Source organism: Botrytis byssoidea (genome assembly GCF_014898295.1).
Source record: "Botrytis byssoidea strain MUCL 94 chromosome Unknown BBYS_005, whole genome shotgun sequence".
Classification (NCBI taxonomy): Eukaryota; Fungi; Ascomycota; class Leotiomycetes; order Helotiales; family Sclerotiniaceae; genus Botrytis; species Botrytis byssoidea.
The window spans coordinates 1,925,711-1,948,517 of NW_024065846.1; the positions used below are offsets into that span (position 1 = coordinate 1,925,711).

At 43.3% G+C, this 22,807-nt stretch overlaps 7 protein-coding genes across 7 annotated transcripts; 4 read left to right on the forward strand and 3 right to left on the reverse strand.

Annotated features, from left to right (window-relative positions):
* Positions 1 to 2,448: 2,448 nt before the first annotated feature.
* On the forward strand, positions 2,449 to 3,876 carry EAE97_003404 (uncharacterized protein; the record flags this gene model as incomplete). Its single annotated transcript, XM_038873916.1, has 1 exon — positions 2,449 to 3,876. The coding sequence occupies one exon, from the start codon at positions 2,449 to 2,451 to the stop codon at positions 3,874 to 3,876; it is 1,428 nt and encodes a 475-aa protein (XP_038735779.1).
* A 1,050-nt stretch (positions 3,877 to 4,926) lies between these two features.
* Positions 4,927 to 7,440, reverse strand: EAE97_003405 (uncharacterized protein; the record flags this gene model as incomplete). Its single annotated transcript, XM_038873917.1, has 2 exons — positions 4,927 to 6,924; positions 6,979 to 7,440. 2 exons carry the CDS (start codon positions 7,438 to 7,440, stop codon positions 4,927 to 4,929), a joined length of 2,460 nt encoding a protein of 819 aa, XP_038735780.1.
* Positions 7,441 to 10,288: 2,848 nt separating this feature from the next.
* Positions 10,289 to 11,035, reverse strand: EAE97_003406 (uncharacterized protein; the record flags this gene model as incomplete). Its single annotated transcript, XM_038873918.1, has 2 exons — positions 10,289 to 10,954; positions 11,033 to 11,035. 2 exons carry the CDS (start codon positions 11,033 to 11,035, stop codon positions 10,289 to 10,291), a joined length of 669 nt encoding a protein of 222 aa, XP_038735781.1.
* Positions 11,036 to 11,683: 648 nt separating this feature from the next.
* Positions 11,684 to 13,834, reverse strand: EAE97_003407 (uncharacterized protein; the record flags this gene model as incomplete). Its single annotated transcript, XM_038873919.1, has 7 exons — positions 11,684 to 12,310; positions 12,359 to 12,418; positions 12,513 to 12,826; positions 12,885 to 12,962; positions 13,029 to 13,175; positions 13,252 to 13,431; positions 13,627 to 13,834. 7 exons carry the CDS (start codon positions 13,832 to 13,834, stop codon positions 11,684 to 11,686), a joined length of 1,614 nt encoding a protein of 537 aa, XP_038735782.1.
* A 661-nt stretch (positions 13,835 to 14,495) lies between these two features.
* On the forward strand, positions 14,496 to 16,015 carry EAE97_003408 (uncharacterized protein; the record flags this gene model as incomplete). The annotated part of the gene is made up of 4 exons (XM_038873920.1): positions 14,496 to 14,827; positions 14,877 to 15,071; positions 15,125 to 15,618; positions 15,675 to 16,015. The coding sequence occupies 4 exons, from the start codon at positions 14,496 to 14,498 to the stop codon at positions 16,013 to 16,015; spliced, it is 1,362 nt and encodes a 453-aa protein (XP_038735783.1).
* A 513-nt stretch (positions 16,016 to 16,528) lies between these two features.
* On the forward strand, positions 16,529 to 17,071 carry EAE97_003409 (uncharacterized protein; the record flags this gene model as incomplete). Its single annotated transcript, XM_038873921.1, has 1 exon — positions 16,529 to 17,071. One exon carries the CDS (start codon positions 16,529 to 16,531, stop codon positions 17,069 to 17,071), a length of 543 nt encoding a protein of 180 aa, XP_038735784.1.
* A 1,129-nt stretch (positions 17,072 to 18,200) lies between these two features.
* On the forward strand, positions 18,201 to 21,616 carry EAE97_003410 (uncharacterized protein; the record flags this gene model as incomplete). Its single annotated transcript, XM_038873922.1, has 5 exons — positions 18,201 to 18,355; positions 18,554 to 18,910; positions 18,973 to 19,540; positions 19,593 to 20,939; positions 20,987 to 21,616. The coding sequence occupies 5 exons, from the start codon at positions 18,201 to 18,203 to the stop codon at positions 21,467 to 21,469; spliced, it is 2,910 nt and encodes a 969-aa protein (XP_038735785.1). The 3' UTR covers positions 21,470 to 21,616.
* Between the last annotated feature and the right edge of the window lie 1,191 nt (positions 21,617 to 22,807).

Sequence of the window (22,807 nt, forward strand, 5' to 3'; positions counted from 1 at the left end):
AACCCTTTTCTGCAAGCTTGAGAATGCTAGGTATGCCATGCACGATAATACAAGGGGAACTCTATATGATGATGATGTGATTGGTCAATTGTAACATCAAAACAGCTTTCCATTTGTAGACAATATTCGTTCTTTTGCCCGTTTCATCGAATTTTGCTATTTCTTTCCAAATTATTGGTAGTCGTCGAGGGAAGTTGACGCTTGCTGACCACCTCACCTTGTTCTGGCATTCCATTCATTCTCAGCAAGTTTTTGTGTGAAGATGGTACTTTTCATGCAAATTAGAAACCCGCTGAAATCGATATATGAATAATGGACCTGTGAGGCAGAACACTTCTTTGGTACCTAGGTATTATATGGAGACACATTGATTTATCTGGGCTTTTCTTACGCAGGCTGAATGAATGCTGTGTCTACACCATCAAGCCTTCTACGCTGAATTGGTTGAGCGCCACTGTGCCACTGTGCCACTGTGCCATTAGTTGTGTATTTTCCGGATGTACTCTAGCGGTGAGTAAGTAATAAAGACAACCAGCTCATCGTGTTCGTGTCCCCACAGAAGGGATTCTCTCTGTCTCTTCGAGCAAGCTCCATATCCTAGAGCACTTTGAAACGGTCTACTTGTCAAGGGTTCTCCACGACGGAACCGAGAGATGGGTGGCGTGAGCTTCAAGTCAATCGGAATGTCCCTTATCAAAGAAGGAGGGACAAGATGAGGGGCGGGAACTTGGAAGGAGGACAAAAGGTTGGGTATCATTGTAGATGATGGTGGTACGTTTTGCAAATTGAGATAGATTGTAATAAACCCCACCATACGATATGATGTGTAGCTACAATGTCATGACAAGATCTTCAGACCCCCTTTCCCATGTCTTAACGACTTATTGTAGTGGGTGGGTGGTGGCAATCGAATCAAGGTAATTGGACTCTCAAGAGTTCATTTGAGTGGTCTTTGCTTGAATTGCTCCATACTTAGGTACATGAGTATTAATTGTATCACAATATAAGAGGATTTTTTGGAGGAAGAAAGTATTATAGATTTATATACTCGTACAGAATAGTCAAATCCAATACTCCATTCACACAAACAGTAGGTATCATAATGTGGAGATTCTGTAAACACGATCTTCCTTGACAACGAAGCTGGAAGAAGTTTTGTTGAAGAATCGAGTAAAGTCGTCGTCGTTCGAAATCATTTCACGAGAGTATCTATTTTGATTCTACAATGTACTGTGTTGATTGATCGATCGTATGTCGTAGTCTCGGAGTCGATGTGTGTAAGTGGTAGTATATAAAAGTATATTTGTATTTTGTATAACGTGGTTTATCAGCATATAAGCTATATCAATATATGAGCCATTTCGAAAATACACTAAAATCAAGGTTTTTTTAATATTTATATTTTAACCAAAAAAAATATAAAAAAATATAATAAAAATAGAATATTTATAATATTTAGGTTTTTTTTAATAATTTATTTTAATTCAAAATCTCTTTTTCTTCAATAACTTTAATACAAATTAGAATTTTGAAAAAGAAATTAGATTTTTGAAATGTTTGAAAAATCAGATTTTATATAATAGATTTTTGAAGAATTCTATTAACTAATAAAGGAAATGCATAATTATATATAAACGAATTTTGTATATAAAATAAAGTAGCCCATATGCTAATATAACCTACATGCTGATAAACTACGTTATATATTATACATTATACTTTATTAGACTCCTCCTACTCCTGCTACTCCTCCTAAATATTTTCTAGTGACTTGTACGTACCTAATCATCTCAATTTATATGCTGGTCCCTTCTTGACTCTTTCCCGTACCTTGTTTTAATCTGGAATCTTTGAAGTTAATACCTATGAGAAAGCGCTACGGGGAAATATTTCTTCCTTTTTTTTTTTCTCTCTCTTTTCTTCTCTTCCTTAAACTTTTTAGGGTCAAGCGACTTATGAACATCCCTTCAATTCCAATTCCTTACTAGGTATCTAGTAGGTAGGTAGTAGATACTCCACTCCACCCACTCACTCCACTCACTACTCACTTGATTCATCCCTCCATTCCTTTTCTTAAACCACCCCCTCTCCCTCTCCCTCTCCCTCTCCCTCTTATAAGTCCAAATTCCTCCCTTCAAATCTTACCTCTCTCCAACCTCTTTACAAAACTTAATACACATCTTGAGGAGTGTGTATCAAAGTTTGTAAGTATATTTCTTTATTATGTTACCCAACGAGAAAGCTTTCGGAAACTAACAAGTACTCCCAGAAATTTTATCGTTGAGCCTTCTTTAATTCATCCCACCAAAACCTCAACAAATTTGGTCGATTCACTTCACACTGCTACAACCTTGTCACTCACTACTGGCTCGAATATCAAAGTGATAGTTTCCTACGAACTTTCATTCTTTTTCTCTTAATTTTCGAGTCTACAAGAATTACAACACAATGGCCTCTACCACTGCTCTACCAAAGCGTAATGTCGTTCAAAGAACGGCGACCTCTTCCACTACCGAATCAGCTCCCTCGACAGCTGCCGGGTCACCCAATGATACCCCAAGACAATCCCCCTCGTCTACTTCTCTATCATCTATGTCGTCTTTAGGCGACGATGTTAAGAAAACCAAGCCATATGGCAGACTCATCGATACTTACGGCAACGAATTTGAGCTTCCAGATTATACCGTCAATGACATCCGTAACGCAATTCCAAAGCATTGTTACGAGCGATCTGGAGTGAGAGGTTTGGCTTATGTGGCACGCGACATTGCCAGCTTGGCCACCACATTCTTCCTCTTCAACAAATATCTCACACCAGAAAACGTTCCCTCAACTCCAGTCCGCGCTGTGTTGTGGGCTTTATACACCATTGTCCAAGGTTTGTTTGGTACTGGCCTCTGGGTTCTTGCTCATGAGTGTGGTCATCAATCTTTCTCGACTTCAAAGGTCTTGAACGATACAACTGGGTGGATCTGCCACTCTGCTCTTCTCGTTCCATATTTCTCATGGAAGATCTCTCACGGCAAGCACCACAAGGCTACTGGTAACATGGAGCGTGATATGGTTTTCGTTCCCAAAACTCGTCAAGATTATGCTACCCGCATCGGAAAGTTCGTCCACGAGCTTAACGAGCTCACTGAGGAAACTCCAATCGCAACCCTCATTCACTCAATCGGACAACAACTTGCCGGCTGGCCTTTGTACTTGTTCATGAACGTCACCGGTCACAACAACCACGAGCGTCAACACGAAGGTCGTGGAAAGGGTAAAGTCAACAGCTTCTGGACCGTCAGTCACTTCAACCCAGCCAGTCCTCTGTATGAAGCTAAAGATGCCAAATTGATCTTGTTGAGTGATCTTGGTATCGCCATCACCGTCGCTGCCCTTGTCATGCTTAGCAAGACATACGGATTTTACAACATGGCTGTCTGGCATTTCATTCCATACCTCTGGGTAAACCATTGGCTTGTTGCTATCACCTTCCTCCAACACACCGACCCAACTCTTCCTCACTACTCTGGCGAGAGCTGGAACTATGTTCGTGGAGCCGCAGCAACAATCGATCGTGAATTCGGATTTATCGGCCGCACTCTTCTTCACGGTATCATCGAGACCCACGTTCTTCACCACTATGTTAGTACCATTCCTTTCTACCACGCCGATGAAGCTACCGAGGCTATCAAGCCTATCATGGGTCGTCACTACAGAGCCGATGTTCGAGGAGGATCCCTTGGATTCTTGAAGAGCTTGTGGTCCAGCGCTCGTTGGTGCCAATGGGTTGAGCCATCTGAGGGCGCTGAAGGTGAAGGCAAGAAGGTATTCTTCTTCCGTAACCGCAATGGACTCGGTACACCACCAATGAAGCTCAAGGCATAAATTGAGTATACGAAGCGCTCGTAAACTCGAACTTTGGTGTAAGGGAAAAAGTAACTGGGGCCTGTGTTGATTTATCTGTTTTTGCATTGTTTGTTGAATTTCTCGGGGGATGGGGTGTTAGGAGTCGCAAAATATCTTTCACGCTACGAAATGATTTTGCACGTTCACTCGCTGTAATACGCGTCAATCGTTGTGGTGGTCGAAAACGAAGATTCACTGTTTCTGCTTTTCGTACTTCGAACTGCAAGTTAGATAGAGTTAGAATACCTAGCTAGATTAAAACCCAAGAAATGAAAAATTATGAACAACCTTAATCTCTTATCTATTTGCTCCTGCCTAGTGAATATGATGATACCAAAGGATCGAGTAGAAGATACCTAATTCCATTTTCAAACCTCGCGAGCATAAATTTATTTTCAAGGCTAATGTAGATACTTGGAATCTTCATCTTGATTATTACCCCATGTCCAGAATACTGATCACATGTCTTGCCATTTTCTCTACACACTAATAAGTGTGAAAGTAGCAATGCATAGACATATATATATAGCTACCTATGTTCGCAGGTAGGCAGGTAGTTACCGTGAAGATACTGGATGCCATTTGATTCACGAATTGAAGAGTCAGTTCCTAGTCGACGCGGAATTCAACATGCCATGTGGAAAGATTTATTAGGTAGGCTGAGAAGAGTCGACATCTAGGCAGGTTACTTGGGTAGTTGAGGGTGTATGTAGTAACTAGGCGCTTATATGACAACCCCCTCTCTCTCTCGTGTGATCTATAAAGAAAGAAGTAGTGGGAGGCGATGTACATTTACATGTATCAGGTGACAATTAATAGATAAAGTGATGCATCTTGGTAGTTAATTTTTTGGATGTTATGTATTCATTTAAATCGTCCACTGGCAGATATCTTGGAAAGTCCCCCTCGGGATCTGGATAGCATAGCATATTTTTCAACAGTATGTCGCCGTTCCATTCCCCCATCCCCTTCGCTGTCGCTGGGTATTTACAAGTACAAAAACTCTTGTTCACATACATACATCCCAAATTACCTCTCATATCTCGGTGGTAAACTTTCATGGTCTACTCTTGTTCCCTCAAAATGCTGATGTGCATAGCCGCTTCCATATTCGTCTTCTTCGTGAAAGATCGGCGCCGAAGGTTGATGGTCATGTGGTGCCGAAGCAGCAGCGCCCTGTCGGCTACTCTCGCCCTCCTCTTCCAAATCGGGAAACTCTGAGGGTGCGCTTGCTTCAGCTAGGAGTCTTTGACGTTCGAGTTCTTGTTTATCGTCTGTGGCGTGCGAGGTGTGTGAGGCATGCGGTGTGAGATCCGAGAGACTGGGGGCTGAGGGGCCAGCAAGTGGAGATTCGCTTAAGTGCGGATTCGACGGGTCAACTGGATGAGACGCAAGGGGTCTGGGGTTGCTGGGTGGTAGACCATCGGCGGTGTAAAGGTCTTCATCGGCTGGACTAGGGGCAGAAGGTCCGGTACTGCCCCTTGCTGCAGCTGATGATGACGATGATGATGATGCTTGGAAATCCGGAGGCTGACTGGGAAGAAGTCTCTGTTCTGCTCTCCTGAGTTGTTCTTTTTCACTGAGTTCTGTTTGTCCTTCAGTTTCTGCTGGTGGAACGTATATTTGTGTATGTGATGGTGGTGGGTATCTAGAATGATGATCCGCACGCTGTTCAAAATTTTGGTTATATTCATAAGAGTATGGTTCGTCATAATTTGGCTCGTAATATTGATAAGGATGATTGGGGTATTGCGCATTTTCCTGGTGTATATACTCGTGGTCGAAGGGCTCTTCATGCATGGGATTTTGAGCTGGAGAAGGTGTGACTGGCCTCGAGTTTGAGAATTCAGCTGGCTGTTTACCGGTATGCCTTGCTTTGTTTCGAGCACTATCCGTAGTCCCAACAACAACTTCGAAAACACAGGCAACCACGCTCTTTTCTCGCCTAATGTGATCCGTGTCAACAATGCTACCTCCAAAGGCAGCCAACATGCTGGCATTCCCTTCCGATCTGTTACCTGTGCTTCCATAGGCGGCAGGTAGGCTAACGGTTCCAATGCGTGGTACATGTCGTTGTTGACCGGCTAATTTCCCTCCCAGATCAACTACAACTTCAACTTGGTATTTGAAGTTTACCATCTGGCCAGGCACGCCACTTATAGTTGGGAAGCAGTCCTCGGGAACTCTGATAGATGCTGTGACGTGCGACGTCAAAGTTGAAGGGTCAACAATGAGTGGCGCAAATGTCTGCGATAGATCTTTTCGAAAGACACTAGTCGATCCAGCGGAGCTTAGTGACAGACCACCTAAGCCAGTCTTAGATTTAGGATAATATTCTTCATGCTTAAGCCTTTCCGCTTCTTTCCCCTTGATATCCTTGAACAGTGACAGTGGAGGCGAAGAATCTATTCGGCCTTGTCTATAGAACGTAATTATAATTCCATGCATACTTTTGATAGCTTTGGTATGCTGTACCGTAATTTTAACGGGCAGATAATCTCCTGGTAAGCATCCGGACTTGAGTAGTTCGATTGTAGCTGTAATGGTTTTATCGTCTAGGGAGTTGCTGCTGTTGCCTTGGCTATCTCGAGTAGACCGTGCCGATGATGGAACGGGTCCCAACCGAAAGCTGAGGCCAGTACTACTACTGATCGTACTGTCTGTACTGAAAGTGCTTTGGACATCGCTTTGCGCCGGGCTTCGGGGTTGTATTTGGTTATCGAATACATCCACTTGGCTCACAGAGTCATCCGGCCGCGGCGACGTAGCTTCTGTTGTATCACTAATGGATCTTGTGTCCGCATATTCGCGGGATGGAGGGTGATCTTTTGGCTTAATGGACTTCTTCCTCTTTGCTCGTCTCGAGATGGGTTCCAGTGATATTGTTCGAGGTCGGGGTGGGCCCAAGGGACCAACATCTACTCTCTCAACCAGCTCAACCTTCCTTTCGCACATCGAGGTCGCAGCTATTGTAGTTGGCCGGGTAATCGTCGAAGAGATCTGATATGATATCGTTCCCCTTTCAAACTAATCACATTCATTAGTCCAAGTCGCATTGGAATTTGCTCAAAAGTTGCCTACATCGACGCTCGTAGGAATACCCTTGGTAGGAAATTCCAGTTCGAAATTAAATCTATATACTCCAGCATCAAGTCTACCTTCACCACATAATATAACTTCATCTTGGAAGAGTGAGCAATAACCATTCCCAAAGTATTGTGACTTCATAGGATTGCCCGAGGCAAACGTCACTGTATCTGGCAGAGGTTCGTTCGCGCCATTGGCATTCTTGTAGACGTGTATGAAGCCATGCAGGCAGACAGTGAGGTGAGTAATCCGTACGGGTTTGACAACAGTTAATACCACGGCACCCCTTACCAGATCACCCGGTGCATATCGCCGATGAGGTTCAAGTGGTTCGATATGGAAGTCGGCCAGGTTGCGCGTTCGGGACTTCAATGGGGCAGTCAATCTAGAAAACAGAGAGCGACCTGTCGATGCGGTCGGCGACGACTGGGCCGTTGAAGTGACATTCGCGCACATGCTAATATGATATGTTCGCGGTGCCAAGTCTTAAATCGTGTCTGCCAAGTACTGGGAAGGAATTGACGGAAAGTCGCACGCAGAATATTGGCAGAACTGCAAATTCCGGGCGACTGCGGGGGAAACAACGACAGTTACCAATGCTAAGTCGTTATAATAAGAAGTGAATCAAGATGCATGGCCAATGCTTGAGTGTGGAAATTGAGTAATAAATAATAGTAATAGTAATAGTGTAATAATAAATGGCAAAATAATAAATATATAAATAAATATGAATATAATAGTGAATCGAAATACGAATGGGGTTTTGTTGATGAAGGATAGTTGGGTCAATCAATCAATAATGATGGGTTGACTGGTAAAATAAAAGACGGAAAATCGGGAAGACTAATGGTTTTAGGTCTCTGATATTCTTGAGCCTGAGACTGACTTAATGACTCTTTTTCTCTCTTAGAAGGATCTGGGATGGGAATATGGGGATATTTTTGTGAAATTGTGATTTGTGATTTGCAACCAGGATTTGCAATCTTCTTCAATGAAGAGATGAATGAATGAGTGGGTGAGCGAGTGAGCGAGTGAGCGAGTGAATGAGTGAACGTTTTGTCGGTCAAAACTCAAAAGATTTCAAATGCACCTAGTAAGTTTTTTCGTACAAAGTAGGTACCTAGGTAGTTACTCGCAGTAGTTCCTCAGATTAGAACTTGTCAATGTTTTACCAATGTTCATAAATTGTCCGAGTCCGAGAGAGCAGGTCGGGTACTAGGTAGAGGAGGGAGCGAGATAGGTAGGTAGGGAGGCAGGCAGGCAAAGTATGAGGGTAATCAGAACAACGAGTACAACGAGAGTATAATGATTCTTGTACGTGTATAGGAATGGTACCCAGGTAGTTTCTGGGTACTAGGTATTGATTGATATGAAGGGTGGGGGAGGACTTGAAAGGGAGAGCAAGCGGGATGCAACTCTTTTTTCTTCATGAGAATGCGAAAGAACCTTGGAGTACCAGGAATAATACCTGGATGTAGAAGGTTTCGAAAATCGACCTTCTTTTTGGTTTAAACAAAAGTATGTTTTAATTAAGATTCGTGATAAAATTGGGTACAAATCGTGGAAGCCGTGTAGCCCAGACAAATTTGAAGGGGTTCAAGAGGGACCCGGAGAAGGTCCTTACGCGTTGCAGAAAGCTTGAATTTGCTCAGGGGTCCTAGGTCCCACAGTCCACAATGATCCAGTCCACGATACAGTTTGGGCGTGCCAGTGGTGTATGGTGGGTATTGGCGTGTATGTATTCTCTGAAACCTGGCAATCTGATACTCTTCTTTCACTTATAAGGCTGAGGGATAAAAGGAGTTGAGTGGCTATTTGAGGAAGCGGTGGTGTTATATCATAGGACGTAAGAAAATGCTTAGTAGGTAAGAAGCGTGCGTAGAAAATGGTAAGATGTGTATGTCCCTGGTGAGAAGAAGACGAAGAGCAGAAAACTCGAGGGAAAAACGAAAGGGAAAAACGGAAGGAAATGAAGGGCATTACATTATCTACCTACCGATGCATACTTGTTCGGCTCTAGGGATATCGGTTTTGGATGATTACTATCGGGAAGCGGGAGGAGTATATCGGTCCAATGCAAATTTCATGTGTATACAATTGTCAGCCAACCATTCTGTATGTCAAAACATACTAATGAAGGGTGTACAGCATGTAACATTGTAGCATTGTAACTTTCGGTAACTTTTCGGTACAAGTGAGTAACGCTCGATGAACAGCTAGTGAAAGGGGATGAGTTCAGTAGGGCTGGATTGTTCTAGGCGTCGAGGAAGTGATCAACGTATACGAGCAAACCATATATTATCCACGTCGCTTGCCATCAGCCAGCCTGCTTGCTCATCATACTGGTACTCTTGCATCCCTTATAGTCTCGTGAGGGACCTAGATACCGACAGTTCATTTGGACTGTAACCTGATTCCGTGATGGCGTCTTACTCGACACTTTGCGAATCACCAAAGTGTATTCTCATTTGTCATCTCTTTCGGGATCCGATTCTTCCTGGCCTAGCTATAGGCTTCCTTCGATTCACACGGGAACTCATCTTTTAGCTTGAGATTTTGCGTTGGTTTACTATTCATCATGCATAGCACTATCACGGATTCGTATTTTCGAGTATATGCACTCAGCCATATGAAGCAATTTGTATCGAAGGTTGAACCGTTGGAAAAGGTGATAGGGCACACGAGAAGCGAAAGAGGATATATTTGATGCAACACAATGACATTTCTTCGGTCTATTGGGCTAATTGGTGGATTCCCTCGGTGCGGGGTACAATTTGGTTAAATCCCCGAGTCCCGTTTGTGACATTGAAGATTGTTGCCCAGCTGGTCCCTCGAAAATCGCGATCAGCCTAAGATTAGGGAAAAAGCTTGTCTAGTCCTTCCCAGGCATTTTCTCGCTTTGGGCTGTACTTGCATCTGATATGGCAAAATTTTCAAGTAGCCAAGTGGAGATGTTGGGGTTTGCGTACATGTCACTTCTGTAACATGAATAATGTTTCATCAACGTATCATCAAGTTTTCGAGTTGGAAATAACAAACGAACGAACAAACAGCTCTCAAGCAATCGAATGATTAAGGTTAATGTTCGGATTGATCAACGGTTTCCATCCACGCATACCAAACCACTTGATATCTGATCACATTGTCCTCCATATCATATTTCGTAAAAAGCTGACGACAACAAAACATGAAGCTATACCGGCCAGACCGAGTAATGATAATCGCAAGCCAGTAGTACCACTTCCACCATATTACCTTCCGATAACTCGAGATTGTCCAAGCAAGTAGAGCTAAGAAGGATCCACTAATTTGGGACCGCTAATTCTTTCAACCCTTCCCCGACTACATAGTCCTCGCCACATGCTCGATACATGATCTCTCCAGCTTGAGCTCGGTCTCCTGTCAAGCTGACCAAGAATGATTCAAGTGATTCAAGGTTGTCGGTCCATCTTAAAGTGCTCTCCTTAAGTTTGTTTGTTTCCTCCATTTTTCGAAAGATCTCAGCAGGATCGTTATCACTGTAGAGATCCAATTCCTTATCAAGAGCGTCGTTCTCCTTCACAAGAGCTTCATAGGCGTCCATCAAAGCGTGTCTGTCTGATCCACCATCGAGGAGCATTTCATCGTCCTCTTGACGTTTTGTCATTTCCTTTTTAACCTCTTGTTCAGCAATCGCAATTGTAGCCAATAATTTAATTTCCTCATCCTTCAATTTGTTGATCAGATTTTCTCTGCTCTTCTTGGCATCTGAGGTAAATGACCAATACCAATTGCCACTTCCAATTTTCTCCACGCGGATCAAATTCTCGTCTGTGAGCGCTTGGATGTATTCTTTCACTAGCATGCCATTGATCGAGCCGACAGATGGGAGTAGTTTCTCAAGTTCTTTAAAGGAATAGACTCCCATGGAGGTTCGAAACCACTCCAGAATCTTTGCCTGCTTGGCTGCGGGTGGTAGATTCTTGGGAGCCTTTATAAATGTCAATCATTTTGTTTCATCTATTTTGGTTGACATCTTTGACAGTCAGGGTTGTGTGGAGAAACTTACCATTATCAAGGAGGGAGACGATCGTTGTGGCAATCAAACTCTTGTCAAAAGTCCGTCGGGAAAATCTGTTTCGTGATGAATCGTAATCCAGATAAAGGTCGGTGATGATTATGATAGTTTATTGTACGCGCAAGGTTGATGATATCCTGGGGTTGAGGGTTGCAGTCTAGTTTCATGGTCAATAATTAATCAATGTTGGTGAAGAGGGATACTAGGTAGGCGGGTACAAGAAAAACTGAGAAAGGGTTTAAACTTCACCTTTGCAGCACAAATTCTGCCAATACAAGCAGGTGTTATATTACCACAACCTTTAAATTCCTACCTAGGTATTCAGTATATTGGGAAAATTACATTCAATATGAGACGTCGTCGGAGTTTTCTATCACAATGCAATCTACTCATCTAACTGATAAATGCAAGATCATCTGCTCTGAAAGACTTATCAGTTTGCTTTGTTTTGGACAGCACTGGCGGAGAAAGACGAACACCTTCTTCTGACATTTTAACTTTCTGCGCAATAGATCCAGCTAGAGATTATACTATCACTTATATAATAATCGATAACGAAGATGTTCTACCTAGCATGCCTAGTAGGTGTCCAAGATCAAGAAGTATTCAATACATCCACTCAATACCTTCGCAGTCATTTATTTATCTCGTCTTCTCAACGTGTTCCGTGATTCCATCCTCTTTCTCTATCACCGCTTCTTTCACTGAGTTCATCTTGCTAACTTTAGCATCGTTTCCCTCAATGACCAAAGCTACATCTTCCAGACTTGTTCCCTTCGTTTCAGGACAAGCAAAGTACACCACGACAAATTCGACGGCAATCCATGCTACATAGAAGAAATAGAACTTCCAGCCAAATCTTGCAAGACCTAATGGGTTCACATAGGTATTGAATGCACCCGCTAAACCCGTAACTAACCAAAATAGTGAAATGCCTTTGGCACGCAACGTGTAAGGCAAAATCTCAACCACATAAAGCATCATGGCACCTGTCCATCCCAAGTTGTGTACTCCGCTGTACAGATATATAAAAGCAACCGAAGCATAAGAAGCGGATTTGGATCCAGTGTGAGTGAACACACCAGTAAGGATGGTGATTATTGTAAAAACAAGCCACATCAGACCCATTGACCAGAGCAAAAGAGGTCGACGACCTACTCGAGCAGGTAGAAACGCAAAACCGACAGAACAAGCAAAGGAGAACATTTGGGAGGTTGCAGTGATGAGAGTTTGTTGGAGTGTAGTTGTGATTCCAACGTCGTCGAGCATCTGGAGATTGTTAGTGGTGTCAAAATGGTTAGCCCGAGATGTTCTTACTGTATGTAAGTAGTATGAAACTACGCCATTTCCTGACCATTGCTTGCAGATTCCAAAGAACTATGGATGTTTATCAGCATTTGGTACATCTCGAATATTTTCATCGTTGCTGTACCGCCTCGAGTGAATACAGAATAAGAGACTCAGGGCTCACAATCATAATAAACATTCTCCATTGGTTTCCTTTACCTTTCCATATCTCACTCCACCTCGATTGTTTTGCTGAGATCTCTAACTCGATTGTTCCAACTATCTCCCTGTATTCGAACTGTACGACCTCATCTTCTCGATCTCCATTGGCATGATACTTAGACAATACATCCAAAGCAGCATCTTCACGACCTTTGCTTACAAGCCAACGAGGTGACTCGGGAAGAAAGAAGATACCAATTGCCTGGCCGACAGAGGGCAAAGCTTGAAAGATTGAGGGAATGCGCCATGACCATGTGGAGTTCAATCGAAATGTACCTATCTGTTGTTAGTATCTCGCTCTCAGCATGTGCAGGCTATAGCAAAACAAGCCTACCAAAAGTTACCCAGGCAGCGATGATCGAGCCCATTGAGTATTGGGTATTTGAAAGCGCAGTCGCGGTCGCACGATGATCTATTTTCCATTAGTACCTCGCAGTTTGGCATCGAACCATGCTCGCCTCCTCTCAGGAGGACTTACCCGGATACGCAAGCTCCGCTACTAATACAGGTCCAATTGCTCCAACAACCACTCCTCCAATCCCTAATAGAAGTCTACCGACGATGAACATACCAGCTAAGTTTCCATCAGCCTTTGTCTTACAATGCTCGGCCATGTATTCTTTCTCTATCTTGTCATATCTTCATTTTCCACATATTCCACCTCTTTATGGCCACGCGAATATAAGATGAATCAAACATACCATTAATGGCTCCGGTGCAAAGAGCTGTTCCAAGTATTGCAACTACACTACCAAAGAACAGCGCCATTCTCCTACCAAACCTATCACTTAGCGGCGTGATAAAGAATACTCCCAAGACATTTCCCACCCAATAACTCGCCGACAAAATACCTAAGAGTGAGCCCTTTGGGTTATGGAATTCTGTTAAATCCCTTCATCAGCCACATCTCCTATTTCAGTGCAATCTAGTATAGTCCTTCCATGAACAATAAAACCACCTTCAGAATACGCTTCTTCTTTTCAAACCCACAACTCCCTCTCATCACCACCAAGTTCCAAACATGAAGAAAGAAAAGAGTTGCATCCAGCGAACAAAAAAGTAAAGATGCTAATTACCATTCTGCCAACTCTTCAACTGCTGCACATTGTTAATGAGACTAGCATCATAACCCTGCACATATTCACTCATCAACGGTATCATGATAAGGAGATTGAGTTTAAGCAATCCTCGGTCGTGCCACCAAGGACCACGTTTATTCGTTAAATGAGAGTTGGAAGCGAGAATATCTCTGTCGACGCGAGGGGCTTTAGTCGGAAACATCATTTTTGAACACGATAAAGAGATGCCCAGGAAGATTAGAATGAGAGATCGTTTGAATAAGCACATAGGATGCACATGTGTATTATATTTCATTTCACCACGATACAGCTGTCCCACCCCGTCTCTGCATACAGGCCATGTCAAAGCTGCAATGCTACCTAGCTAACCCTTAATATCCTATCCTATCCCGTCGTGCCCTACCACTAGATAACTATTTTTGCATATTATGTCGTGTCGTATCAAGGCAATGCGTAAGGGAACTGCAAATCATCCCCACGATAACAAAGTTCACATCCAATAGGGGATACTGCACAATTCGCTTATCGGGGATATTTATCCGGGGATTGCGGGGTAGAGTATTTTCAAGCTTCGGCAGGTGATGAACCGACTGGGGGTTTATATGCGAAGGACAGGGGATTGGTGGGATATCTCGGGGGAGATGTTCATGCATGAGAGTTTTGGGGTCGGGAGCCGAGGATCGATTTCTCGACAGGTATCGGTATTGCGTGTGTGCATGCACCAGTATCGTGATGGAGGTGGGGATATGTATGTGTGGGATCAGTTGTGAGCTTTATATCAGTATCGAAGGTCATGGCGGTGGGGATTTTGTTTTCCAAGTTGTTTGGAGTAGCTTGCTTGACTTTAGTCAAATATCTAACTCACAATGGGACTTCCCAAACCTAGCATTTCAACACTCGGGCCGGATCCCAAAAGAACACATAGAATCAACGCAAATTCCTTCCAACAAAACGCAATTACCACTGTTAATGGATGGCAGTATGTAGCATTCTATACCGATCATCCTACGTCCACAAAACGGAATGCTTGTATGATGAATCTAGGTAGAAGAAAAGTCTCACCTACGCATTCGAAGTGGGAGATATTGAGTTTCCACGACTATGAACAGGTGGTTGATGATGGACATAATACGATATCTATCGGTATCTGTGGTGGAGATGGAAGTATACACATAGCGTTCGATCATCATTGTGATAGGTGTGTTATTATTATTGGAAAAAAGTTGAGTAGTGCTAAGAAATGTTAGATTGAGATTTAAAATTTTGAAACGTAAAGATTCGAAAAAATACCCAGAGGATTTCAATGTGTGGAATGCATCTCTGTTTTCGCAAACGCAAGATTATCTTCCTGGCATTGCACATAATAAACTGATGGACGAAGTCACGTATCCTCGATTCGTGAACGTGGATGATGATCTGTTATTGACGTATCGTATTGGCCAGTATGTATTTTCTAATACAAATTCATCTGCACATGAGTTTAATATGAATGCAGAGCAGGATTAGGATCAGATATCCTTTACCGCTACTCGGGAGAGTCTTCCACTTATACATATTTGGGCCAGCACCTTACTGGTGTTTCTAACAGTCCATATATAAATGGTCTTGATTATCAAGATTCGCGACTTTATCTGTCATGGTGTTATCGAAACTTCATCCTCTTCGAATCTTCCACAGGCACAGATGCGCATAAACAACAAGCAGGGCCCAACGGGCCCGAGAATAACAATGATCTGAATTTTGCTTATTCGGAAGATGTGGGCAAGACGTGGAAAAGTTCGGATGGAACAATCTTGGCCGTACTGGATGGAAAGGAAGGAAACACCATCTTGCCGCAGTCCAAGGCGAGAGTCTTTGAGATTCCCATGGGAAGTGGGATCTTGAACCAAGAAGCTCAAGCGGTGGATCGGAAAGATGGATTCTGGGTTTTGAACAGGGAAAATTCTGCTGGCGAGCAGCAGTGGATACTTTATCACCGTGATTGTACAGGTAAAGCCGCAATACTGATCAAATTGTGTTGAGGACTTTGTACTAATGTATATTAGGGGGGTGGACGAAGAACGCTGTCCCAATGAATGGCATAAACAAGCCTACCGAAATTGGCTCGAGAGGAAGCATAGCTGTTGATAGCAAGAATAACGTATACCTCGCTTTGCCTGGAAATACAGATTCCACCCTCAGCATCGTGAAGGTTCATAATAAGGATGGACAAGTATTCTTTGACCTTGTGTGGAGTGCATCAGGATTTGATGGCGAGCCTTCAGTCGAGATACAAGAGGTGGAAGGAAGTGAGAATCTGTCCATCTTTACAAGAACAGACAAAAAAGAAGATGGACTTCGAGATGTAGTTGTCTTGGATTTCGACCTTGATTCCACACCAATCTAGGTAGACTTCCAAAAGCACTTCATGAAAGGAACGAATGTATCCCCCTCACCTAGACACATGTCATGTCCCGCCTTCAGTCGCTTGTAATATATATATCGTGTAGATGGTCATGAGTAAGATTGAATTACCCTCCGATTCGAGAATCGAAACATCTTCCCTTCAAAATTCTTTATGGGTACGCTTCAAATTAACTTTCACATCTACTCTGCGCCAAAACATTTCCAAGTAAGAGCTGTTTGAGTACCTACCTAGTAGATAGCTACGGATAATCTCGGACGGCCCAGAAGGATATGTATGAAAAATATGTATGAATACGATGGAATGCGATCAAGATATTCCAGCATAGGAAGCTGACCAGAAGTGGAAGGTGGAGGATATATTCACGCCTCAGGCATGAGGAACATTTCCCCACTTCACATGCGCAGTGGTCAAGGTCGCATAGAGGAAAAAACGTAGAATCATAAGGACAAACAAAAGACGACAAGGACCGCAAAACTCGACCCTGATGGATCAATGACTTGCACATCGACATATTACGAGATCTTAGACATCCCGTCGTCTCTTCAAAATGCAACACACATTCCGGTAGCAACTTTGCGAAGCGCGTATCGACGTGCACTCCTTCGAAATCATCCTGACAAATCTCAAAGCCAAGAACAAGGTCATACAAACAGACCCCAATCGCTTTATACTATTGATCAAATATCCGTGGCTTTCTCTCACCTATCGGACTCCAAACTACGAGCACAATATGACAAGGAACTGAGATTGCAGAATCGCTCTATAAATGGGGCAGGACAAAAGGAAGGGGAAGTTTTCCGAACGGGCGTTGAAGTTGTCGATTTGGATGATTTGAATGTCGAAGAAGAGAATGGTATATGGTATAGAAGCTGTAGATGTGGAGATGATCGAGGGTTCTTAATTCGAGAGCAAGATTTAGAGGAGGCAGCTGAAGATGGTGAGATCAGTGTGGGATGCAAGGGATGTAGTCTCTGGCTCAAGGTTCTTTTTGGTGTAATGGAGGATCTGCCAGACGATAAGGGATCGGATGTATAGATGCAGGATAATAAAGGACAATGTAATCAATGGTACCTGGGTGCTGTCAAAGGCTGGACCACAATATGAAGGCCCGACAATGGAGAGCTTCGAATAAAGAGTCACTGAGTTCACTGGCCAGAAAGGAAAGAGCTCAAGATCTGAATAAAGTGTCGATTAAAATAGCATTGGGAAGCTTTCAAGGCCATGGCAGATAAAGATACCTTGCTTCTCCCTACTGAGAACTGTTACGAGCTGCTACGAGCATGCATGGATACCAACATCGATGTCTATATAGACATTGACTTGGCTTGCGTCAAAAAGTATGTACCGTCTTCCTATGACTTCCAATCAAAGCTCGAAAGCTATTGGTCGCCTCAAACCTGCGGTGGTTGTAAATCTTCTTCTTGCAACAACCAAATTCAACCTTGACAGTCAATATTGGAGCACGTCAACATATCGTAGGAGAAAGATCGATATAATGTTGTTCGAACCGTTTAAGTTGCTTGAAGAAGGAAGCAAAAGAAGCGGGCGAGAAGAAAAGTTTTGTATAACGGTTAAATGGAGAACATCACCCAATGCGGCTTAATGCACTCTGAGCCTTCCTCACCGCTACCCAAAACAGTAACTGGATAAAATAAATCAATGATGAGTATGATGATTTTTGAAGATATATCCTTGTACGAATAGAAGAGTACGAGATTATTTGGTGCCACTCTTCCTTCTAAGGGTCAAAATCTCACATCTCACTCGCATTAGTGAAGGGTGACAAGCAGGTGCTTTAACCTTAGCCGTTTTCCCACCTTTGGTATTGATTCATCCTTCTCGTCCTAAACGGCATCACCTGGCCATTCCTGTACACTTTCTGCCACTGCCTCTATCCACTGGCATTCATCAAAGCTTTTGCTTGCAGACCCAGAAAGACCCCACCTTCCTCAATCGTTGGTAGTTCGATCCTTCCTTCCCAGTCATTTCGATCGTTCATTCTTTTGCCCAGGTTGCAAAGGTGGTGCGTGTCATATTTGTACATACGGCATACGGCATACGGCATACGACATACGGCAAAGCATAGCATAGCATAGCATAGCAAACGGCGTTGTGTGTCTTCGTGGGTGTATTTTGTAGCTTCCCTCCCTCACTTCTTGCTTCGATGTCAATGCGTATCTCCAATACCCTTACATCCTCTTTTACTCGGCCTCCAGCCAGTGTTTTCCTTTCCTCAAGTAGAGCACAAAGAAGATTACCAATTGTTAGCAGAACCTTTCAAAGTCTTTCAATTAGTTCATTTCGGAGCTCCGCTTCATTGTATGTTATACCCCGCTATTTCTTTCATTCCGTGGAGCTCTTTCCGTTCATTGTACAAGCTTGAATATCTACCCTCGTGATTCCTCAAGCAAGTCAACTGAGGCAAGATCAACACACTTAACCCCAAATTTGCTTTTGATTTATTCACTATCATCTTAGTGCGCAGTGTTCATAAGCTCACCGATTATTCAAATTTAGACTCAGTCCTGCAAAAAACCGTCCTCAATTATCAAACAACTTTCGAAATACAACTTTAACTACCTCGGCAATCCGCCATTGTTCATATAGAAGACACAAGATGTGTAGAGGTGTACATGCCGGAGAGGAGGTAGAGAGCGCAGGAATCGATGTTACCAAGGGAAGAGAGATCTTGCCAGCAAATGTCATTCCAAGACACTACGATCTCACATTAGAGCCGGACTTCAAGAAGCATACCTATGAGGGTACTGTTATAATCGACTTAGATGTTGCTGAAGATACTACTTCTATCTCCCTCAACACTTTGGAGCTTGAGATACACAGCACAAAAGTCATTTCTGGATCTGAAGCTGTAAGGTCAGTGATTGATTGACAAGCCTGTTGTGATATGCTTCCTCAATAAATCTAACATTCTACAGCTCTACTCCAGATGTCTCTTACAATGAGGACAGCCAGACCACAAAGGTTGCTTTCAAGCAAACCATCCCCAAGGGAACAAAGGCACAAATCGAGATGAAGTTCACTGGCCAGCTCAATGACAAGATGGCAGGATTTTACAGATCAACTTACAAGAATGCGGATGGATCTGAGGGTATTTTGGCCACAACACAAATGGAACCGACTGATGCCCGAAGAGCTTTCCCTTGTTTCGATGAACCTGCATTGAAGGCAGAATTCACAATTACTTTGGTCGCGGACAAGCACCTCACCTGCTTGAGTAACATGGACGTTGCCTCGGAGACTGAGGTTGAGGGAAACAAGAAGGCTGTCAAGTTCAACAAATCGCCACAAATGTCGACGTATCTTCTCGCCTTCATCGTTGGAGAACTCAACTACATTGAGACCGACAAGTTCAGAATTCCAGTCAGAGTTTATGCTCCTCCAAATCAAGACATCGAGCATGGAAGATTTTCATTGGATCTTGCAGCACGAACCCTGGAGTTTTATGAGAAGACTTTTGATAGTCCATTCCCGTTACCAAAAATGGTAAGTTCTTGCATCAGTTTTCCCACTCCAAATGTTCTAACTTCATTCGTAGGATATGGTTGCCATACCAGATTTCTCCGCAGGTGCCATGGAGAATTGGGGCTTGATTACTTACCGTGTTGTTGATCTCCTTTTCGACGAAAAGACCAGCGGTGCGTCTACAAAGGAACGAGTTGCGGAAGTCGTCCAGCATGAGTTGGCTCATCAATGGTTCGGTAACTTGGTTACAATGGATTTCTGGGATGGCTTGTGGCTCAACGAGGGTTTCGCAACATGGATGTCATGGTATTCCTGCAACATCTTCTATCCAGAATGGAAGGTATGGCAAAACTACGTGACGGATAACCTGCAAAGCGCCCTCGGTCTTGATTCTATTCGAAGCAGTCATCCAATTGAAGTACCAGTCAAGCGAGCCGATCAAGTCAACCAGATCTTTGATGCTATTTCGTATTCTAAAGGTTCTTGTGTCCTTCGCATGATTGCAAGCTATTTGGGAGAAGATGTGTTTATGGAGGGTATCCGCCAGTATTTGAAAAAGCACGCTTATGGCAACACCCAAACTGGTGATCTTTGGGATGCATTGAGCAAGGCGAGCGGTAAGGATGTCTCGGCAGTTATGGACATCTGGACAAAACAGGTCGGATATCCTGTTGTAAGTGTCACCGAGAACGAAGATGGAAAGAGCATCCACGTCAAGCAAAATCGATTCCTGAGAACAGCAGACGTCAAGCCTGATGAGGATGAAGTTTTGTACCCGGTTTTCTTGGGTCTCCGCACTACGAGCGGTGTTGATGAGGAACTGGTTTTAGACAAGCGAGAAGACACTATTCAGGTCCCTGCAGATTTCTTCAAGCTGAATGCAGACCATACTAGCATTTATCGAACATCATACACTCCGGAGCGACTCGAAAAGCTAGGCCAAGCTGCCAAGGAAGGTCTTCTTACCGTCGAAGATCGTGCAGGAATGATCGCAGATGCAGGAGCTCTCGCTTCAGCTGGATACCAGAAGACTTCCGGTGTTCTAAACTTGTTCAAGGGCTTCACCAGTGAAACCGAGTTTGTTGTTTGGACCGAAATCCTCGCCCGTTTAGGCAGTATTCAAACTGCTTGGGTCTTTGAGGACGAGAAAGTCAAAGATGGACTCGAGTCATTCCAAAGAGAGCTTACAAGCGAATACGCCCACAAATTTGGATGGGAGTTCAAGGACAGCGACGAGCATGTCCAGCAACAATTTAAAACTCTACTTTTCGGTAGTGCTGGTATATCCGGTGACAAGGTCATCATTAAAGCTGCACAAGATATGTTTGCTAAGTTTGCAGCGGGTGACAAATCTGCTATTCATCCAAACATCCGCGGTAGCGTTTATGCTATCGCTTTGAAATACGGTGGCAAGAAAGAGGTATGTTCAGTCGTTTCAGAAAATATATGGTAGCTAATATTTTACAGTACGACATCATCCTAGATGCTTACCGCAACTCCACAAATAGCGATGAGCGTAACACTGCCCTCCGTTCTTTGGGACGAGCTAAGGACCCTGAATTGATCAAGCAAACTCTTGCTCTACCATTCGGCGGTGAAGTCAAGGAACAAGATATTTACCTCCCCATTAGCGGACTTAGAGGTCATCCAGAAGGTATTGAGGCATTATATGTTTGGATGACCGAAAATTGGGAAGAACTTCAACGACGATTACCAGCCGGTTTGTCCATGTTGGGAACGATGGTTACTATTTGCACATCGGGCTTCACCGGTGAACGTAACCAGAAGCGAATCGAGGAGTTCTTTTCAAAGAGAGATACCAAGGGCTTTGACCAGGGTCTGGCACAAAGTCTGGATAGTATTAGAGCAAAGAGCGCTTGGGTTGAGAGAGATAGAGAGGATGTCAAGGCCTGGGTGGAGGCAAATACTCAAGTAAAGAGTGAGCTTTAAGTAGCTCTAAACTACGTACTGGAACATTTGATGTATAAATATCAATATCAAGATTGACAATAGACTGGACTGGCTGAAAGCAATCCAATATTCAAAATGAAGACAGTGTTCAAACCAACGAAATTATTCAATAAAATTCAGATATTCAAATCTTCGGAATGCAGCTTCGACTTTTGGGCTAGTAGATGAGTAAGACGCAGAGGCATTAATAAGATTGTAGACACTTCCTCGTCGAAAGCCCTATGCAATTTTTAACTCGCAGATAAAGAATCCTGTTTTCGATCCGAAATGTGTTTCAGCGCAGTGCAATTATGCCCCGCTCATGACGATCCCTGTCAGATTTGGACCAAATGATATGTAACTTCCTGCTTTACCTTACAGCTGTATACCTTCTCTCTTTGGAATTTAAGCTTGCATGAGCCACAAAATTTCTTTTCTGTTTGACGTATGACGCGATTCTCCCGAGGAATCAAAAGATGAAGATGTACCAAACCTATCATCACGAACTATGCACTTGGCGAGTTAAAGAAGTCAGCGTGTCATCTGATCTTCCAGTCCATGATCCCAGTATGATTGATTTTTAGTATTTTGGGCTGAGAAATGATGAATTGTGTTGTTTGTGTATCGTAGGGCAAACTTGCCGCTGCTCCAGCCACATGGCGTGTTGTACTTGATTTTGATATTGAGACACTTAATAGCTTGATGGAGAGTTGTGTAACGTAACTGTCATAGTTCGGCTGTTTGGTTGCTGGGTTTGTTGGATATTGTGATTGGTGTTTGAACGGATTAGGATATGATATGATATGGGATGAGACGAGATGGTGTACTAGGATCCAAGAAGTCACATGAATGATTTGGGGGGTTTGAGGCATAGGTAGAAGAAACAAAGCCTCAGTATTTACATCCCTGCCCGAAACCCACAAATCTTGAAGTTGTACACAGTTTATATGCTTCTTTTGTGCTGGGAGAGTGCGGGTAGATATCGTGTCTTCTGTATGTGTGGAAAACTCAGCTGACTTACCTCATTTGCTTTCTTCAGCCAGGGCGGGTGTTGTTGAGACGGCGTTGTAGAAAACATTTTCTCTGCAATATCTAGCGGAAAAAGAAAGCTGGAAGGGTGGAAAAGGAGAGGAAAGAGAAATATGCCCTGATACGTGGCATAATGGAAATATGTGAATGGTAAATACACATGACCTCGAGGTCTTTGATTTGACATCTGCGACTAGTGTTGCCAAGTGTAGCAACTCAGCTTGATAAAGTTTTCAGCCCTTATTTTTTGTTTTTATTGACGTAAAGAGGGTTGTAGTTTCTAGATCAACACTAGGTTGGCTTGGAAAT